This window comes from Amblyraja radiata, chromosome 3, assembly GCF_010909765.2.
Source record: "Amblyraja radiata isolate CabotCenter1 chromosome 3, sAmbRad1.1.pri, whole genome shotgun sequence".
Lineage (NCBI taxonomy): Eukaryota > Metazoa > Chordata > Chondrichthyes > Rajiformes > Rajidae > Amblyraja > Amblyraja radiata.
The window spans coordinates 50,591,063-50,612,012 of NC_045958.1; the positions used below are offsets into that span (position 1 = coordinate 50,591,063).

Here is a 20,950-nt window from a genome sequence, read left to right on the forward strand (position 1 = left end):
GTGTGTTGAGGTTGAGTTATTACGAAATTGCTTCATGCTTTACTAGTTACAACGTTAGTAATTTATGCATCACAAGTGGATCGCAGTTTGATTCCTAGCTTGTTTTAGTGATAAGTGGTTACTTTGATAATGTATGGAATAGAATGATGAAATACTACAATTATTGCATTGAATTGAGTAATTCCCAATTCTGTTATAACAGGCATTTTGAAAACACACAAGAGCCTCTACAATTAATAATGAATAATCCTACAATTTAATTGTCATTCTTTATCATTTACAATTCTACACCCAGATAGGATTTTTCTTTTAGTAAAAGGCTAAAATAAACTTCTTGTACCTCGCTTCCAAGTACAGAATATTACAAACAATGAGTTTGCAATTTGCTCATATATTAGCAGTACCTTCCCATAGAGAATTTCAGGCTATAATTACTGGCTGCTTCAGTACACATAATGAAATATTGAGAGATCACTGACAACACATTATCTGTTGGAAAAAAATGTAGTAGGAAGATAATCTTGAGCCCGTCCATTCTCAAGTGCCTTCACAAAAATATGCTTTCACACAGTCCTCAAGCTAGCAAATTTGTTCAGAAATGATGGGTTTACAAGAGAATTAAATAAATGATAGGCAGTGTTCTTGCAACAGGCATTGGGAGTAAAATCCGCCACTTGATCAGAAAGGCAAATTGCATCCAGCCCTGCAGAACCTTGCATAACAGTTGCTCAGCCCTACAATAGATCAGTTGAGCACCTGAAGCATCACATAAATAGAGCCAAGCATCTCACATTCAATTTCAAAAAGTATCATGTTCGAACTTTGCGGCATAACCGACTGAATTCTCAAGACTTCAGCAGATTAGACATGGATCATGTATTTAATTGTTGAATTTAGTCAAGGATCCTGATAAAGTAATGCATAATATCAGTGTTTTCTTACAACTTCACAGATATGCCAGGCATTAGCCTTTCAATTCTGGAAGACAAATAAAAATATCCATTTGGGACCAGTCAGTTGGAGAGTGTTAGGATTGGTCTGAACTCAGGAACAGAACATTTGCTGCTTTTCTGTACATACAGTTATTTAGTAACCTGTTAACACAGCAAGTTATAGATGTTGGGAATGAGCAGAGCATAATGGTATGCTTACAGTGATCAATTAGATTGTGCTTCATATAAGGACCTTCTAATGGAAGAAATGAAAATAAATAGCAGCCACCCACTGTACTTCAGCAATCAGATGACCATCTTTCAGTGATTTGGGATGAAAAGAGATGGCAAGAAAATCAGACAACTTAGAGCAATAACATTTCTTCTAATCACAAAACTGCAGATGCAGGTTTACAAAAAAAGAGAAAGTGCTGGAGTAACTCAGTGGATCAGGTAGCATCTTCGGAGAACACAGTTAGGTGGTGTTTCTGGTCGGGATTTTTCTTCAGAGGAGGATAACTTCTTCAAAGTAGGCATATCTTGAGGAGATTCCTCCGAGTTACTCCAACACTTTGGCTTTTTCTGTGAACCAGCATCTGCGGTTCCTTGTTACTCCATTTTACTGATCTGCTGTGAAAACTCCTCATGGTATGCCTGCTTTGCAGATTTTATCTTCTGATTGAATGGCGGTGTAGACTTGATGGGCCGAATGGCCTAATTCTACTCCTATCACCTATGATCTCATGACCTTTCCAAAGAAGGGTCCTGATCCAAAATGTAATCTATCCATGTTCTCCAGAGATGCTGCCTGACCTGCTGAATTACTCCATTACTTTGTGCCCTTTTGCTTCCGAGTAATGTTTGAAATAAACTTCTGCAAAACAAATTACATTTATCACATTGTGATTCCTAGTGGTCATGCTGCCACTGTGCAGATGGATCTTTTTTGCAACTTCAGTGAAAACCTGCATGATGGCTGATGACAAATGAAAAGATCTCTCAACTGTGCATTACGATTAAGACTGAAGACGGGTGCACACTGCTGGGGTTTTGGAACCAGGGACTGATATCCAGCTCACATGCCTCTTCTCTGTGGTGTTATGATTGGGCCCAGCATCTCCATGTGCACTGGTGGAAAAAGTATCTGTGTTAAGTTATCGTGCCACTTAGATGTGCTACATCAGACCTGGGGGAAGGGAGGGGGGGGGGGGGGGGGAATAACAACAACTTCCAATCAAAACAAGAGTATGTTTCAATCCCCTTTGCTAACCTCTCATGCAAGAAACATCACCAAACACAGTTTGAGAATGAATGCCATAAGAATACAGTATAAATAACTCAACCAGGTGGTAAAAGCTCTCCATCAGAGGCCTTCATTGAATGACTGAAGTTCACTTGTTTCTCTGGTAACGCCATCAGTTTCCAAGCAGATTATACTAAAAGAGCACATGTTCTCTCCTTTCTGCCAGGGATGCTGTGGAAATTAGTCAGTAATGTGTACTGCATCTCTTTAGCTGGAACTTAAATGAGGTCTACATTCAACTTGGATCTTTCCCCTCAGGAGCAGCAGGTTGGTACTAATAAACTGTCTACAAGGAGAGAAGGGAAATAAATTTAATCGCCACTAAGAAAACACTGAACTTCAGATAAATTACATCAGTCTTTTAAGTTTCAAAGCTTCAGCTGGACATTCCTTCCTTCAATGCAGTTGAAGCAAACGCTTCCTCAAGGATTTCTTTATCCAAGTTTCTTCCTGTAGGAAAAAGTGAAATCCAGAATCAAATATCTATTAATATTCATAAATCTGATTGTTTAAGGATATTATATTGTGAAATAGCAATTGAGAATGTTATGGCACCACTAATATAGAAAAAATGTTCCACGTATAATAAGACACAATCAAATCACAACAGAAATATTAGGAGGTGTGATCAAGGGGATATGGGTTCATTTAGGAATTTTCTGAGGTCTGGGCTATGATAACTGAAGGGATGGTTGTCAAAAACACGGTACAGATCAGCTGTCATAGAGCCAGGAGTAATAGGGATAAAAGGTTCTTGAAAGGGAGAATGGTAGCAACATAGGAAGTCGAGTGGGGTAGGGATACGGAGGCTTAAACATATGAACATTTAAAATCAGAGTTACTTAGGGAACAGAAACCAACAATGCATGTCTGGAAGGGTTATATGATGGGAAGGAAGATTTTGTTTGAAGTAGGGAACAGTGGAAGAATTTAAAATAAAACTCAAAGCTCAGTTAAGAAGAAAGGCAATTTAAATTTTTTTTTTTAAATCACAAAATAAAATTTGATCTTCACTGTTTGTAAAGGTACCTGAATGACCACTCAATATTTTGCTAACGAAATGGGTGGAGATAGAGAAGCTGGATTAATCTGAGAAACAGTCTTGGCCTGCATGGACATGATGGGCCAAAGAGCCTCATCTCAGCCATAAATTTCAATTATTCTGTGATTTAATATCAATTGCAAGAATTAAGTTTCCTCCAATAGAAAAATCGGAGTCATCTTTGTAACTTGCAATATTTTGTCACATCCATTTGAAGTTACTGAAAGCAAGAAAAAGAAATGACACTTTTAATCGGTTACCTATAAATACAAATCTGTTGATTCTTTCATTTTCTGACGTCCAGTTAATAGAAGTTTCTTCTATCTCGTAAAGTTCATGAACACCTTGGACAATCATCTGCTGTGGCTTTTCACTTATAGACACAATACCCTGCCAAACAATACATTTGACAACAATGAGTTTGCTTCTCAGAGGCCAAAACACAAAATGAATCCCTTTGTAGAACTACATTCTATTGTGACAGCAAAAGCCCTTTGTATCAATTTTGTAAATAATTCAAATCGTTAGAAGTACAAAGCATGGAATTATTAGTTACCTTTCAGCGCCAAAACTGATATTTTGCAATCAAGTTTAATTCCTTCTCCAAAATGCTATTAAAGAGAGTAATGAAAAAACATTGATCCTGAATTTTCTGGGGAACTAAACCAGGGCCCAACTGAAGATGAGAGAAAATCAGGTGCGATATGAAAATATTAAATGGAGTCATGCAGCAGAGAGATATCCAACCCATTCCGTGGTCACTCCCATCACTACAGTACCCAGAAACTTGGATGCTGGATGGAAACAAATCCAGTAGTATGGAGATCTAGCGTGAGGGGGTAAGAGGCGCAGGTGGAATAAAATATGCTGGAAAACTCCCAGCATCAGGTTGATCACATTTCTTACAACACCGCATATTAGCCCAATCTTCAAGTATGTCATCAAGTTACATCGGGTCTTATTTGGGCTTAGTTAATCCGTCCTTGATCCTGGATTTCCTACTGGTATCAACAGTGGAAGTCACAGTCACAGTTCTTGACTGCATGCTCTTTGCACATCAAGATCCTCGGATATTTCACCAAGAAGGCATACAGTTTAAAGAGTTGGCAACAGCATGCTAAAACCAAGGGACACCACATGAAACCTGAACACTATTTCCAAGTATTAACTTTCTAACACGACACTTGATGGAAAGAATATGAGTCCAGGAATCCCAAACAACCTATCTGCATTGTACATCAGGCAGCCCAACGGTAACTACAGCGGCGATCAATTAATTGAGCTCAGACCAAGGATGAAATCTGCAACTGCCATGGAGCAAATCACTTATACAGCTAAGCAGCTAAGCGTTTGACAGCACTGGGCCTGTACTCGCTGGAGTCTAGGAGGATGCGGGGAAGCGCATTAAAACTCATCAAATAGTGAAAGGCCTGGATAGAGTGGATGTGGGGAGGATGTTTCTACTAGTGGGAGAGACTAGGACCAGAGGCCACAGCCTCAGAAAAAAAGGACATACCTTTGGAAAGGTAATGAGGAATTTCTTTAGTCAGAGGGTGGTGAATCAGTAGAATTCATTGCCATAGTCGTCTGTGGAGGCCAAGTCAATGGATATTTTTAAGGCGGAGATTGATAAATTCTTGATTAGTAAGTGTGTCAGGGGTTATGGGGAGAAGGCAGGCGAATGTTGTGGGGGAGATAAACCATGATTGAATGGCGTAGACTTGATGGGCCGAAAGGCCTAATTCTGCTCCGATAGTTTTTCAACATCATAACATTTCACAAAATTTGTTAATAAACAGTCAAAGGATCTCCCATTTGTTCTGTCAATTGCACTTCTCTGTACCTTTCTCTAAAAGGCAATCACTTTTTGAACAACCAAATAATTACCTTTAATCGTATTATTTCCATTGTGTTGCCCGACTTATTCTTCAAAAGTTTTTCCCACAACAGATTCTGAAACGAACAAGTTAAGAGAATTTACAATTTACCTTTTTGCATTTGAAAGCACGATCAATTAAAAATATTATTTACGATACACTATGATCAAACTTTATTCATCGCCGGAGGGAAATTGGTCTGCCAACAGTCATAACATACAAAAGCTTGAAATTAAAATAAAATTAAGTGTGAAAAAGAGAGAAGAGAAGAAAACAAAAAGAAAAAAGACAAACGACTGTTGGCTGGCTGCCGTGTGCACGGCGCCTTCACCGGAAAGAACAAACAAATAAACAAACAAACGCAGGCTTATCCTCTGGGCAGAGGATTCTAAAACTAGAGTGTGTTCCCCCCTCCCCCACACCGGGTCCCCCCTCCCCCACACCGGGTCCCCCTTTGTTCTATAATTATATAGATAAACTCAGTAACCTTTTCTCACACAAATCCCAAGGAAAGTTAAGGATAAATAATCAGCTAATCTCTTCCCCAGAGTAATTGAGGGATGAAGATATTGGAGACATCTTAGAAACATAGAAAATAGGTGCAGGAGTAGGCCATTCGGCCCTTCGAGCATGCACCGCCATTCAATATGATCATGGCTGATCATCCAACTCAGTCCTTTCAGGGTCCCTACCTGGTCGGAGAGGCAGCTTTTCTCCGGGCTGCAGCTTCGACCCGTCCTCGCGGCCTACCAGCGGGCCTGGAGCGGCGTTTCCTGTCGGGGACCGCCCAGAACCTCGGCTTCGGCGGCGGCACAGCGCTGGAGCGCTATCGCGGAGCGGGCGATGCCTTGCCCGGGTTGCCGCGCTGGTGCTCCGGTGAGCTGAAGATCGCTGAGGAAAACATCGCGGAGCTGCGGGACTGTGGAGCGACCAGCTGCGGGCAGCGGCGCTGACTTTACACCGGGAGCCTGGGATCTCTAGATGAGATCGCCAGTTGTGGAGCTCCAACCGGCGCGGCCTTGTTGGCTTTGGAAGCCGTGGCCTCCAGTACGCAAGCGGCCATTCCAGGGTTCCCAAGCCGCTGAGAGGACTCTCCCAACGCCAGAGCAACATCACCCGGTGAGAACGACCTGGAACATCGGGCCTCCGTAGAGGCAACTGTGGAGGCCTCAATGGGCCCGACTATGGGTGAACTGGGGTTGGGGACTGGACTTTGTGTCTTCCCTCATAATGGGAACCATTGTGGGGGGATGTTCTTTGTTTAAAACTCTTATTAATGTTATGTCTGTATTCCTTCTTTATGTGCTGCAAAATGGCAAGAAGCATTTCACTTCACTACACCTAGGTGTATGTGAATGTGACCAATAAAATACCTTTGATACCTTTGAGTATCCCGTACCTGCCTTCTCTCCATACCCCCGATCCCTTTAGCCAAAAGGGCCACATCTAACTCGCTCTTAAATATAGCCAATGAACTGGCCTCAACTACTTTCTGTGGCAGAGAATTCCACAGATTCACCACTCTGTGTGAAAAAAAAATATTCTCATCTTAGTCCTAAAAGACTTCCCCCTTATCCTTAAACTGTGACCCCTTGTTCTGGACTTCCCCAACATCGGGAACAATCTTCTTGCATCTAGCCTGTCCAACCCCATAAGAATTTTGTAAGTTTCTATAAGATCCCCCCTCAATCTTCTAAATTCCAGCGAGTACAAGCCGAGTCTATCCAGTCTTCATATGAAAGTCCTGCCATCCCAGGAATCAGTCTGGTGAACCTTCTCTGTACTCCCTCTATGGCAAGAATGTCTTTCCTCAGATTAGGAGACCAAAACTGTACGCAATACTCCAGGTGTGGTCTCACCAAGGCCCTGTACAACTGCAGTAGAACCTCCCTGCTCCTATACTCTAATCCTTTTGCTATGAATGCTAACATACCATTCGCTTTCTTCACTGCCTGCTGCACCTGCATGCCTACTTTCAATGACTGGTGTACCATGACACCCAGGACTCGTTGCATCTCCCCTTTTCCTAATTGACCGCCATTCAGATAATAGTCTACTTTCCTGTTCTTGCCACCAAAGTGGATAACCTCACATTTATCCACATTATACTGCATCTGCCATGCATTTGCCCACTCACCCAACCTATCCAAGTCACCTTGCAACCTCCTAGCATCCTCCTCACAGCTAACACTGCCCCCCAGCTTTGTGTCATCCGCAAACTTGGAGATGTTGCATTCAATTCCCTCGTCCAAATCATTAATGTATTGTAAATAGCTGGGGTCCCAGCACTGAGCCTTGCGGTACCCCAATAGTCACTGCCTTGCATTCTGAAAAGGACCCGTTTACTCCTACTCTTTGCTTCCTGTCTGCCAGCCAGTTCTCCATCCACATCAATACTGAACCCCCAATACCGTGTGCTTTAAGTTTGCATACTAATCTCTTATGTGGGACCTTGTCGAAAGCCTTCTGAAAGTCCAGATATAACACATCCACTGGTTCTCCCTTATCCACTCTAGAAACATAGAAAATAGGTGCAGGAGTAGGCCATTCGGCCCTTCGAGCCTGCACCACCATTCAATATGATCATGGCTGATCATCCAACTCAGTATCCTGTACCTGCCTTCTCTCCATACCCCCTGATCCCTTTAGCCACAAGGGCCACATCTAACTCCCTCTTAAATATAGCCAATGAACTGGCCTCAACTACCTTCTGCGGGAGAGAATTCCACAGATTCACCACTCTCTGTGTGAAAAAAGTTTTCCTCATCTCGGTCCTAAAAGATTTCCCCTTTATCCTTAAACTGTGACCCCTTGTTCTGGACTTCCCCAACATCGGGAACAATCTTCCTGCATCTAGCCTGTCCAATCCCTTAAGACTTTTGTACGTTTCTATAAGATCCTCCCTCAATCTTCTAAATTCTAGCGCGTACAAACCGAGTCTATCCAGTCTTTCTTCATATGAAAGTCCTGACATCCCAGGAATCAGTCTTGTGAACCTTCTACTAGTTACATCCTGATTCGTCAGACATGATTTACCTTTCATAAATCCATGCTGACTTTGTCCAATTATTTCACCACTTTCCAAATGTGCTGCTATCCCATCTTTAACAACTGACTCTAGCATTTTCCCCACTACCGATGTTATAGACTAAGTGGTCTGTAATTCCTCGTTTTCTCTCTCCCTCCCTTTTTAAAAAGTGGGGTTACATTAGCTACCCTCCAATCCTCAGGAACTACTCCAGAATCTAAAGAGTATCTTATTCTTGCATCTTATTCTTCACTGAATAATGGCATGGGATCTTCAATGCCAGTTCAGATCATTGGATTAGAATCATAGTTACAATTTATCAAATTTCCAAGACCAGAATGCAGACAGCCTTTGGAATTAACTCTATTCCACGAACATGAAAGAGACTTGAAACTGTAGCATCTTAATTAAGCTAACAGTTAGCAATTATTCCTCCTTCTGCTCAAAGAATTCCACTAAACAATATTATTTGGCCACTTCCTGCATAGTCACAACAAAAAAAGCAAATGATTTCTCACTAAGAAATTCAGACATTTATTTTCCATATCACCATATTTAATAGAATTATTGACAATCTCCTGACCAAAATTTAAAAAAATCATTTTGAATGCCAATGATCAGAAGATGAACTTTGCTGTGTAGATGTATTCTGATTCTAGTGAGAATCAATCATGCATTCTCAGTTATTTTTCCTCCTTCATAAATGGATAAATCTCTAACCATATTGTTATATATCAATGGCTCATTAGAGAAATTGGCACAGCTCCAGTGAAAGCTTGGTTACATTTCCCAACCAATGCTATCTGTAACACTTCTACCCGTTTCCTTAAGCTGAGGGTCAAATTGCTTTAATCATACCAGAATGAAAAATAAACTGACATTGAGAAAAATTGATGCAAAATTGATGCAATATTGATTCAAATTGAATTCCACTATGTATTATTGTCCACAAAAGGGTCAAAGGTACCAACTTATCCAAACCTGGTCCCACTCAACCATCAGGAATGGCATGAACTCTTGTTGATGAAATAGACTTTTCAATCTTTGGACTATAAAATTAACTTTCATAATATTTATAATGCCATAATCCACGATGAGGAAAACAAACACAGAATGTTTTAATGAAACATAAATGTGGATAGATGTGAGGTTATCCACTTTGGTGGCAAAAACAGGAAAGTAGACTATTATCTAAATGGTGGCCGATTAGGAAAAGGGGCGATGCAACGAGACCTGGGTGTCATGGTACACCAGTCATTGAAAGAAGGCATGCAGGTGCAGCAGGCAGTGAAGAAAGCGAATGGTATGTTAGCATTCATAGCAAAAGGATTTGAGTATAGGAGCAGGGAGATTCTAATGCAGTTGTACAGGGTCTTGGTCCTGGAGTATTGCATACAGTTTTGGTCTCCTAATCTGAGGAAAGACATTCTTGCCATAGAGGGAGTACAGAGAAGGTTCACCAGACTGATTCCTGGGATGTCAGGACTTTCATATGAAGAAAGACTGGATAGACTCGGCTTGTACTCGTTAGAATTTAGAAGATTGAGGGGGGATCTTATAAAAACTTACAAAATTCTTAAGGGGTTGGACAGGCTAGATGCAGGAAGATTGTTCCCGATGTTGGGGAAGACCAGGGTCACAGTTTAAAGATAAGGGGGAAATCTTTTAGGACCGAAATGAGAAAAACATTTTTCACACAGAGAGTGGTGAATCTCTGGAATTCTCTGCCACAGAAGGTAGTTGAGGCCAGTTCATTAGCTATATTTAAGAGGGAGTTAGATGTAGCCCTTGTGGCGAAAGGGATCAGGGGGTATGGAGAGAAGGCAGGTACGGGATACTGAGTTGGATGATCAGCCATGATCATACTGAATGGCAGTGCAGGCTCGAAGGGCTGAATGGCCTACTCCTGCACCTATTTTCTATCTTTCTAAAATGTTTCCCCAACATGTTTCAGTTAGATTTACAAGTGATTCATATATATTCTTTGTGTGAAACAATTTCAAGTTTAAAAGGAAAACATAGATAAACACAGTATTTAAAAGCCTACCTGAAGGTATATGTTTAAATCCTCTTCAAAAATGGTGCCAGGTATTTCAAATGTAACAGTAATAATACTCTGTAATAAAACAAATCCATACAGCTTTGTACTATGGTTAAAATAAGATACAAAAATTTGACAAATATCTGGATCCTGATCTTTTTTATAAATCTTCAGCAAATTATTCTCATGTTAAATTACATATTCTGGGAATAGTTTCATCTTCATATCAATAGAGGGTAGTTTTTTTTCTGTATAAGAAAGAACAATACCAGATCGATATTTTCATTAAGCAAGCACCAAAATACTGTGCAGTTCCATAACATAGTAAATTGTTTATTTGGTATACACTGCAATGTATGCAACACATTATTTTGTGGGGGGAAAAAAATGACTTTAATGGCATGTGAATATTTTTACAGATCACTTTTTTTTTTTTTTAAAGACTTCAGGAAGAAGTCCATCAGGTACCAGGGTTTTGTTCCAACAATTTACACAATTCTACGTCCCTGGTGATTATTATTTACCCGAGTTTCACCCTCTCTATAATTCCTGATTTCAAGCTATCCAGCATGTTATGCATCTTCTATGGTGAAGATCCTCAGTACGATCAATTTGTCTGCCAGCTATTATTATTATTAATTCCCTGCACTCGCTTCCATTTCAGCTAACACTTTTTTTTCTCCCTTTCCTTATTGATCTAATGATGAAACTATTTTCCAAGAATACTTTCATTTAGCTGATACTTTGCTTTTAATTTTCGTAAATAAAACTCGAGATTTGGCGAGGATCATTTCATTGGAAAATAGAAAAAGTAACTTATTTCTAAAAAGTTCTGCTAAAGGAAGACAGAGAGCAGGAACTACAATTCAATTAACTAAGCATCTGTCACTGGGAAACGTTAGAAGCTGTTAGCAAAGTCATTGTAGCAGCACACCCGCAAAAAAATATATAATCAGGCTGAGCGAGTGTGATTTTGTGAATGGAAAATATTGTTTCATCGATTTAATAAAGGTCTTTGAAGATGGCACGTGTGCTGTAGATAAAAAAGGAACTGGTAAATGCATTAATATTTCCAGAAAGCATTTGATAAGGCGCCACATCACATCACGGAAAATAAAGCTCATGAAACAGGAGGTAATATTTTGGCATGGATAGAAGACTGATTGGGTAATGAGAAGCAAAGAGAAGATAGAAATAGATCTTTACTTGGTTGGCAAAATGTAACCAGGTCAAGTCATTCAAGTTTATTTGTCACATACGCATTCGAGATGTGCAGTGAAATGAAAAGTGGCAATGCCTGCGGAATGTGCAAAATTAGGGATTGGGTGCTGGGGGTCTCAAGATATTACAAATGATAAGAATGACTGGAGTGAAGGCCCTGAAAGTATGGTTGAATGCCAATGACACAAAGAAAGGCAAGAATGTAAAGTGAAGGCACAAGAAATTGCAGATGATGGAATCTGGAGCAAAGAACAAATTACTAGAGTAGCTCAGCAAGTCAAAGCAGCATGTGTGGAGGCAGAGTGTAGCCAAAGTAGAACAGAATGTAAGTTGTGACGATTGCCATAGGCTATGGGAGTGTTCAAAGAACTGACAAATAACATAATTTGAAGTTAAAGTATGAATCAAAACATTAATCATATTTAACAGCAAAATTCAAATATGGCCATAAAAACAGGGTACCTTATCAAGGTGAGGCTCAGACACCTGTGCAAGGCATAATCTTTCCTGCAAACTAAATAAAAAGAGACAACATACATTTATTGAATTCTTCGTTTCGTGGATGCATTTAATCATGCTTATGATAAAACCACAGATTCATTAAAAAAAAGAGAAATAGGCCGACAAGGCTACATTATTTCTGCACTGTTCAGAATGGACACAGAAAAAAGTGGCACAATGGCGCAGCTAGTAAAACTGCTGCCTCACGGTGCCAGAGACCCGGGTTTAACCCTGACCTCAGGTGCTGTCTGTGGAGCCTCTATGTTCTCCTTGTGACCACGTGTGTTTTCTGTGGGTGCTCTAGTTTCCTCCCACATCCCAAAGACACGCAGGTTTGCAGATTAATTGGCCTCTGTAAATTACCCCTAGTTTGTAGTGTGTGGATGCAAAAGTGGGATAACACAGAACTAGTACGAACGGATGATCAACGGTCATCGTGGCCTTGGTGGGCCAAAGGGCCTGTTTCCATTGCTGCATCTCTAAACTAAATTAAAAGATAGGAAGATACTATTTCTTTTTACAACATTAGAGGTTCCTGAATTTCATTCTTGAAGACTCCAATCGAGATTTGCTCTCGATTTATTAACCAATATCAAGACAGAATTTATATTTTAAATGTTTATTTAAAAATATTTGATTATCCATGTAATTTCAGTTCACAAAAAGTGCATATTTCATACTTTAAATAGGCACTAATCGTTTTATTGACATGTTCCCCATTCCAGAATTCATCTGGAATCAAACTCTTGCTGACTTCAGCCAATCATATTTTTAGTATGTTTGAAGGGGATCATAACAATCACCGAAAATAAAATACTGCAGATACTGTAGAGGCAGAAAGAGCTAACATTTCAGGTCAATTCAGGTCAATCAATATCTGTTAATTGTTAAAAAGGTATTTAGCTTATACATAAATTCTGGCTAAATTGCTGACTACTTCCAGCACTTTGTTTCTATTTCAGATATTTCCCGTTACTAATACTTTGGTTCACATTGGATAAATTAACCACAAAGGAAATAATGGCAATTGTAGTCCACATTGTGCTAATTGACACAAACTTACCTTTCACTGGCTAGGCTATCAAAAGCATGCAAATCAAGTACTTGTGAAAGTTCAACTCTGAAAGACAATTAATAAAACAAAAAGTTTTGATTACTAAATAGAGAATAATATTCACAGTACATATTAAAAAGTAATATTTTAGATGGCATGTCATTAACAGGACTTCAATTTTTACAATGAGTACAGATAATTCTTGCAAATGAGACTGAGGCAACATCACATTTCATTTGTTTGGGATCAGTAATCAAAAAAGTAGTGTGATTTAATGCTATTTTAATCAAATAACAGAATTACAGAAAAAATTACTTTCATTTCTCCAAAACCTGAAATGTACTATATTTTAAAATTAGCTGCTACACACAGAAATATGTCTATTCATCTTAATAGATAAATAAACTAAATCATAAATGCTGCCAATACTAATGCTTGTGTTCCTTTTGCATTTCAATACATTTGTCAGTATAAACATGTAAACCCTATAACATGAATTATTTAATAAAAATAAATACTCTTCTCTTTGCCCCATGTTTTCAATCTTGCTTTTAACATATGGACTCTTTCTGTGGATATGAACCACATTTTCTAATGATGATAATTTATATGCTTATATGGAAGCAGTGAGTGGCAGTTTCGTTGCCCAGGAAAAAATTACTATGGACCTTTAAGTCTTTCTCCACATAATAAGTGGGGGGTCTAACCTTGTGCGCAATTTTGGACACTATATCTGAGGTAGAATGTGCTGGCTCTGGAGAGGGCCGAGACGAGTTTTACAAGAATTATCCCAGGAATGAGTAGGTTAACCTACGATGAACGTTTGTCGGCACTGGGCCTGTACTCGCTGGAGTTTAGAAGAATGAGGGGGGACCTCATTGAAACATACACAATAGTGAAAGGCTTAGGTAGAATGGATGTGGAGAGGATGTTTCCACTAGTGGGAGAGTCTGCGACTGAGGTCATAGCCTCAGAATTAAAGGACGTTCTTTTAGGAGGGAGATGAGGAGAAATTTATTTAGTCAGAGGGTGATGAATCTGTGGAACTCTTTGCCACAGAAGGCTGTGGATGCCAAGTCAGTGAATATTTTTAAGGCAGAGATATATAGGTTCTTGATTAGTACAGGTGTCAGAGGTTATGGGGAGAAAGCGGGAGAATGGGGTTAGGAGGGAGAGATAGATCAGCCATGATTGAATGGCAGAGTAGACTTGATGGACCAAATGGCCTTATTCTACTATCAGACCCTTTGGTTATAACAAAACATTAAATAGGAGGCTCGCCATTAGAGATTATACATGTCTGTTTTAGATATCTAAATTGTTTTTGAGTAGCATCCACATTAAATTAATACAATTTAAAGAGGGGAAAATAGAAAAGATAAAAAAGACACGTTCGGTTCACCAAAAACAAGTTATTGTTACATTTATTGTTTTAGACAAAGCCTCATGGATGCCAACTGCACCAATGGCAGAAGACAGACTGAAGGACACAGAATATACTCCAGGATGGTGTATTTTGACAAAAGCGGCTTGGTAGCACCATCACTGAAGGATGGAGCTACCAGACTGAGATTTCAATAGTCATTGAATTAATCAAAATGATGCACAAATTTAGTAGAACTCATCCTTGTCAAACTACTCGTGCATCTGTCCATGATATATTTTTCATAAGTGACCATCGCACAGTCCACGTCAAGATAATGTTCCATCCACATGTCGAGGACATATCGTATCGTGTGGCACTCCAGTCATTTTAACGACAGATTCACAACATGGTTAATAGTTCCAAAACTGGGCAACCATGGACCTGCAGCAGAAATACATGCCAGCACAATCCATAACAGCCATTACTACCAGCCGTGCTTCAGTTTACTTTAATTTATTGTAAAGGGTACTGAGGGAAAAACATTTTTGTTGCTTGCTACCCGGTTTGTGGAAAGACTATACAATCAAGCTGTCCAACGTAGAGATACAGGATACAGGGAACAATTTTTAGTGCAAGATTAAATCCAGTAAAGTCCGATGAAAGAATGATGATCACTGAACAACGTTGGGCATGTCCGGAACAGCACCAGACATTCCTAAAAAAGTGCTAGCTTAATAAAGCAGCAACAAATGCGTAATAAACAGAAAGCAATGATCAGGGCGATTATAAAATGTTTAGTTCCTTTCACACCTCCTCTACCATTGAAGCAGCCTACATGCAATGATGGAAAAACAGGGAATTGCAGATGCTGGTGTACAAAACAAAATGTGCTGGACTACCTCATCGGGTCAGGCGGCATCTCTAGAGAACATGGATAGGTGACGTTTTGGTTTGGGACTCAGACTTTGGCTCACCCTCATCTCTCCAGCTTTCTCTCCCCTACTCCATACTCTTACAAAAAGGGTCCTGATCCAAAACATCACCTATCCATGTTCTCCAGGGATGTTGGCAGACCTGCTGAGTTACTCCAGTGCTTTGTGTCCTTCTTTGTTTCCAAGAGCTCTGGAGCCGAGGCAAGTTAAAGCTTTCAAATCAGACTGGGGAAAAGCAACAAAGCTGATAAGGAAACGTGAGAAAAGATGTGATCAGCAACCCAATGAACTATGATCAACAGAATTTATACCACACAAACTACCCACACAGTGTGGTCAAGATCATTGGCGGACCAATTGAATAACTACTTTGGTTCCGTCTTCACTAAGGAAGACATAAATAATCTGCCGGAAATAGCAGGGGACCGCGGGTCAAAGGAGTTGGAGGAATTGAGTGAAATCCAGGTTAGCCGGTAAGTGGTGTTAGGTAAATTGAATGGATTAAAGGCCGATAAATCCCCAGGGCCAGATAGGCTGCATCCCAGAGTACTTAAGGAAGTAGCCCCAGAAATAGTGGATGCATTAGTGATAATTTTTCAAAACTCTTTAGATTCTGGAGTAGTTCCTGTGGATTGGAGGGTAGCTAATGTAACCCCACTTTTTAAAAAGGGAGGGAGAGAGAAAACGGGGAATTACAGACCAGTTAGTCTAACGTCGGTAGTGGGGAAACTGCTAGTCAGTTATTAAAGATGGGATAGCAGCACATTTGGAAAGTGGTGAAATCATTGGAGAAAGTCAGCATGGATTTACAAAAGGTAAATCATGTCTGACGAATCTTATAGAATTTTTCGAGGATGTAACTAGTAGCGTGGATAGGGGAGAACCAGTGGATGTGGTGTATCTGGACTTCCAGAAGGCTTTCGACAATGTCCCACATAAGAGATTAGTATACAAACTTAAAGCACACGGCATTGGGGGTTCAGTATTGATGTGGATAGAGAACTGGCTGGCAAACAGGAAGCAAAGAGTAGGAGTAAACGGGTCCTTTTCACAATGGCAGGCAGTGACTAGTGGGGTACCGCAAGGCTCAGTGCTGGGACCCCAGCTATTTACAATATATATTAATGATCTGGATGAGAGAATTGAAGGCAATATCTCCAAGTTTGCGGATGACACTAAGCTGGGGGGCAGTGTTAGCTGTGAGGAGGATGCTAGGAGACTGCAAGGTAACTTGGATAGGCTGGGTGAGTGGGCAAATGTTTGGCAGATGCAGTATAATGTGGATAAATGTGAGGTTATCCATTTTGGTGGCAAAAACAGGAAAGCAGACTATTATCTAAATGGTGGCCGACTAGGAAAAGGGGAGATGCAGCGAGACCTGGGTGTCATGGAACACCAGTCATTGAAAGTAGGCATGCAGGTGCAGCAGGCAGTGAAGAAAGCGAATGGTATGTTAGCTTTCATAGCAAAAGGATTTGCGTATAGGAGCAGGGAGGTTCTATTGCAGTTGTACAGGGTCTTGGTGAGACCACACCTGGAGTATTGCGTACAGTTTTGGTCTCCAAATCTGAGGAAGGACATTATTGCCATAGAGGGAGTGCAGAGAAGGTTCACCAAACTGATTCCTGGGATGTCAGGACTGTCTTATGAAGAAAGACTGGATAGACTTGGTTTATACTCTCTAGAATTTAGGAGATTGAGAGGGGATCTTATAGAAACTTACAAAATTCTTAAGGGGTTGGACAGGCTAGATGCAGGAAGATTGCTCCCGATGTTGGGGAAGTCCAGGACAAGGGGTCACAGCTTAAGGATAAGGGGGAAATCCTTTAAAACCGAGATGAGAAGAACTTTTTTCACACAGAGAGTGGTGAATCTCTGGAACTCTCTGCCACAGAGGGTAGTCGAGGCCAGTTCATTGGCTATATTTAAGAGGGAGTTAGATGTGGCCCTTGTGGCTAAGGGGATCAGAGGGTATGGAGAGAAGGCAGGTACGGGATACTGAGTTGGATGATCAGCCATGATCATATTGAATGGCGGTGCAGGCTCGAAGGGCCGAATGGCCTACTCCTGCACCTAATTTCTATGTTTCTATTGTCAACTGGATGAAAATAGTTTATTTATCAATTATTATGCCTGATATTTATGTTATCAACATTTCCTTCTTAAAAAAACAGTATCCTTCTCATCAAATTTGCATGCTACGAACTTTTAAAATAACAGATTTTCATCATGTTTGATCTTAAATCTACAAAGCATGTCCCACATGATTAAAGAAAATAAGCATGATAGTAACCCTTAAAGGTTGATACAACATTAACCACCTTGGAGGCTCATCATCAGGGAATTCATTCACTTTAAGGAACTAGAAACTTTCAGCAAAGGAGGAAGGTGAATGAAATCACTCAATCTTTTGCAATATTAAACATTTTTCAAGAATCAAATAGTAAAAGTTTGATAAATATTGAGTTTTCCCATTTTCAGGATTAACATTTTCCCACCAAACATCTCTCATTACATTTTGAGGCTGTGCTTAAAATCAACATAGTTTTCTCATGCTCACCCTGCAATAAGTGAAATGGTATATTAGCATAAAGAACTACAAAACAATTTGCAAAATCATTCTTTGTTTCAGTGTAAATCACTTCAATATAGCTCCATAATTCACATTGTTAAAGACCTTTACAGTGACTGTTAAATGAGGCAAATGTTTAACTTGTAAATGTACAAATCACAAACATTCCCAAATATTTGTTGATTTAAGACATTTAGAAACATAGAAAATAGGTGCAGGAGGAGGCCATTCGGCCCTTCGAGCCAGCACCGCCATTGATTGTGATCATAGCTGATCGTCCCCAATCAATAACCCGTGCCTGCCTTCTCCCCATATCCCTTGATTCCACTCGCCCCTAGAGCTCCAACTCCCTTAAATCCAAATATTTCTAAAATAAATAGAGTATTCGACAGAACTTCAAATATATCAGAAGTTATATTTTACTGCAGCTGTCACTGGTGTTTTCGTCCATTGCTGGTGATATCCGTCACGGTCCAGGGAAAGGAAACTATTGATTTTCACAACAGGATTCAGCTGCATTTCATTATCTTCAATACGGGCTGCAGTGAAGAAATTGCAACTGCAGATGTCCTCCACTTACCAGCAAAAAGTGTAATCAGTAGTGATAAGGCTTTTGCCCACAACAGGACTGTAATAGTTCATCCCTAGAGATCCTTATTCTAATTAGCACCTCTAGATGGAGCACCATACCACATGCAGAAATCAAAACCTAGCATCACCTATTCAAGCAAATCATGCACCTAAAGGATAAAACTATTTAGGAGAACAAATTTGAATTCCTATGACAGCCTTATGTTCACTCGTTGTTAGCATCGGCACCCAGGTGATGCTACATATATTGTTAGCCTTACCCAGCTCCAGCAGCCTGGGTTTGATCCTGACTTTAGATACTGCCTGCCCATGGCTATGTGGATTTCCTATCAGTGCTCCCTTTTCCTCCCATATCCCAAAGACAAGTCGATACACAAACTGGCTGCTGTTAGTTGCCCTTGTGCGGGTGGGTGGCAAAAAAGATGGGAGAGGGCGAGGGGAAAGAGTGGTTGAACGCCCAAGTGTGAAATGCAAAGAATTGGTGAGAGGATCAAACACACATTCCCAGGAAGGCCATAAAATGCAAAGTATTGGAGTTTTAGATTTATAGATTCATAGAAAATAGGTGCAGGAGTAGGCCATTCGGCCCTTCGAGCCTGCACGGCCATTCAATATGATCATGGCTGATCATCCAACTCAGTATCCTGTACCTGCCTTCTCCCTTTGGCCACAAGGGCCACATCTAACTCCCTCTTAAATATAGCCAATGAACTGGCCTCAACTACCTTCTGTGGCAGAGAGTTCCAGAGATTCACCACTCTCTGTGTGAAAAATGCTTTTCTCATCTCGGTCCCAAAGGATTTCCCCTTTATCCTCAAACTGTGACCCCTTGTCCTGTACTTCCCCAACATCGGGAACAATCTTCCTGCATCTAGCCTGTCCAACCCCATAAGAATTTTGTAAGTTTCTATAAGATCCCCCCTCAATCGCCTAAAGTCTAGAGAGTATAAACCAAGTCTATCCAGTCTTTCTTCATAAGACAGTCCTGACATCCCAGGAATCAGTCTGGAGAACCTTCTCTGCACTCCCTCTATGGCAATAATGTCCTTCCTCAGATTTGGAGACCAAAACTGTACGCAATACTCCAGGTGTGGTCTCACCAAGACCCTGTACAACTGCAGTAGAACCTCCCTGCTCCTATACTCAAATCCTTTTGCTATGAAAGCTAACATACCATTCGCTTTCTTCACTGCCTGCTGCACCTGCATGCCTACTTTCAATGACTGGTGTACCATGACACCCAGGTCTCGCTGCATCTCCCCTTTTCCTAGTCGGCCACCATTTAGATAATAGTCTGCTTTCCTGTTTTTGCCACCAAAATGGATAACCTCACATTTATCCACATTATACTGCATCTGGCAAACATTTGCCCACTCACTCAGCCTATCCAAGTCACCTTGCAGTCTCCTAGCATCCTCCTCACAGCTAACACTGCCCCCCAGCTTAGTGTCATCCGCAAACTTGGAGATATTGCCTTCAATTCCCTCATCCAGATCATTAATATATATTGTAAATAGCTGGGGTCCCAGCACTGAGCCTTGCGGTACCCCACTAGTCACTGCCTGCCATTGTGAAAAGGACCCGTTTACTCCTACTCTTTGCTTCCTGTTTGCCAGGCAGTTCTCTATCCACATCAATACTGAACCCCCAATGCCGTGTGCTTTAAGTTTGTATACTAATCTCTTATGTGGGACCTTGTCGAAAGCCTTCTGGAAGTCCAGATACACCACATCCACTGGTTCTCCCCTATCCACACTACTAGTTACATCCTCGAAAAATTCTATAAGATTCGTCAGACATGATTTACCTTTTGTAAATCCATGCTGACTTTGTCCAATGATTTCACCACTTTCCAAATGTGCTGCTATCCCATCTTTAATAACTGACTCTAGCAGTTTCCCCACTACCGATGTTAGACTAACTGGTCTGTAATTCCCCGTTTTCTCTCTCCCTCCCTTCTTAAAAAGTGGGGTTACGTTTGCTACCCGCCAATCCTCAGGAACTACTCCAGAATCTAAAGAGTTTTGAAAGATTATTACTAATGCATCCACTATTTCTGGAGCTACTTCCTTAAGTACTCTGGGATGCAGCCTATCTGGCCCTGGGGATTTATCGGCCTTTAATCCATTCAATTTACCCAACACCACTTCCCGGCTAACCTGGATTTCACTCAATTCCTCCAACTCCTTTGACCCGCGGTCCCCTGCTATTTCCGGCAGATTATTTATGTCTTCCTTAGTGAAGACGGAACCAAAGTAGTTATTCAATTGGTCCGCCATATTCTGGTTCCCCATGATCAACTCACCTGTTTCTGACTGCAAGGGACCTACATTTGTTTTAACTAATCTCTTTCTTTTCACATATCTATAAAAACTTTTGCAGTCAGTTTTTATGTTCCCTGCCAGTTTTCTTTCATAATCTATTTTTCCTTTCCTAATTAAGCCCTTTGTCCTCCTCTGCTGGTCTCTGAATTTCTCCCAGTCCTCCGGT

At 40.6% G+C, this 20,950-nt stretch overlaps 1 protein-coding gene across 2 annotated transcripts in view; it reads right to left on the reverse strand.

Moving 5' to 3' along the window:
* Positions 1-233: 233 nt before the first annotated feature.
* cbwd1 (COBW domain containing 1) overlaps positions 234-20,950 on the reverse strand; it is a 73,957-nt gene continuing 53,240 nt past the window's right edge. For both annotated transcript variants that reach the window (XM_033017781.1, XM_033017782.1), the window contains exons 11-16: positions 13,009-13,065; positions 11,907-11,958; positions 10,230-10,298; positions 5,165-5,230; positions 3,538-3,667; positions 234-2,685 (exon numbers count right to left, since the gene is read on the reverse strand). In XM_033017781.1, coding sequence (XP_032873672.1) covers positions 2,612-2,685; positions 3,538-3,667; positions 5,165-5,230; positions 10,230-10,298; positions 11,907-11,958; positions 13,009-13,065 — 448 coding nt within the window. In that variant the 3' untranslated portion in view covers positions 234-2,611. The remainder of the gene's footprint in view (positions 2,686-3,537; positions 3,668-5,164; positions 5,231-10,229; positions 10,299-11,906; positions 11,959-13,008; positions 13,066-20,950) is intronic.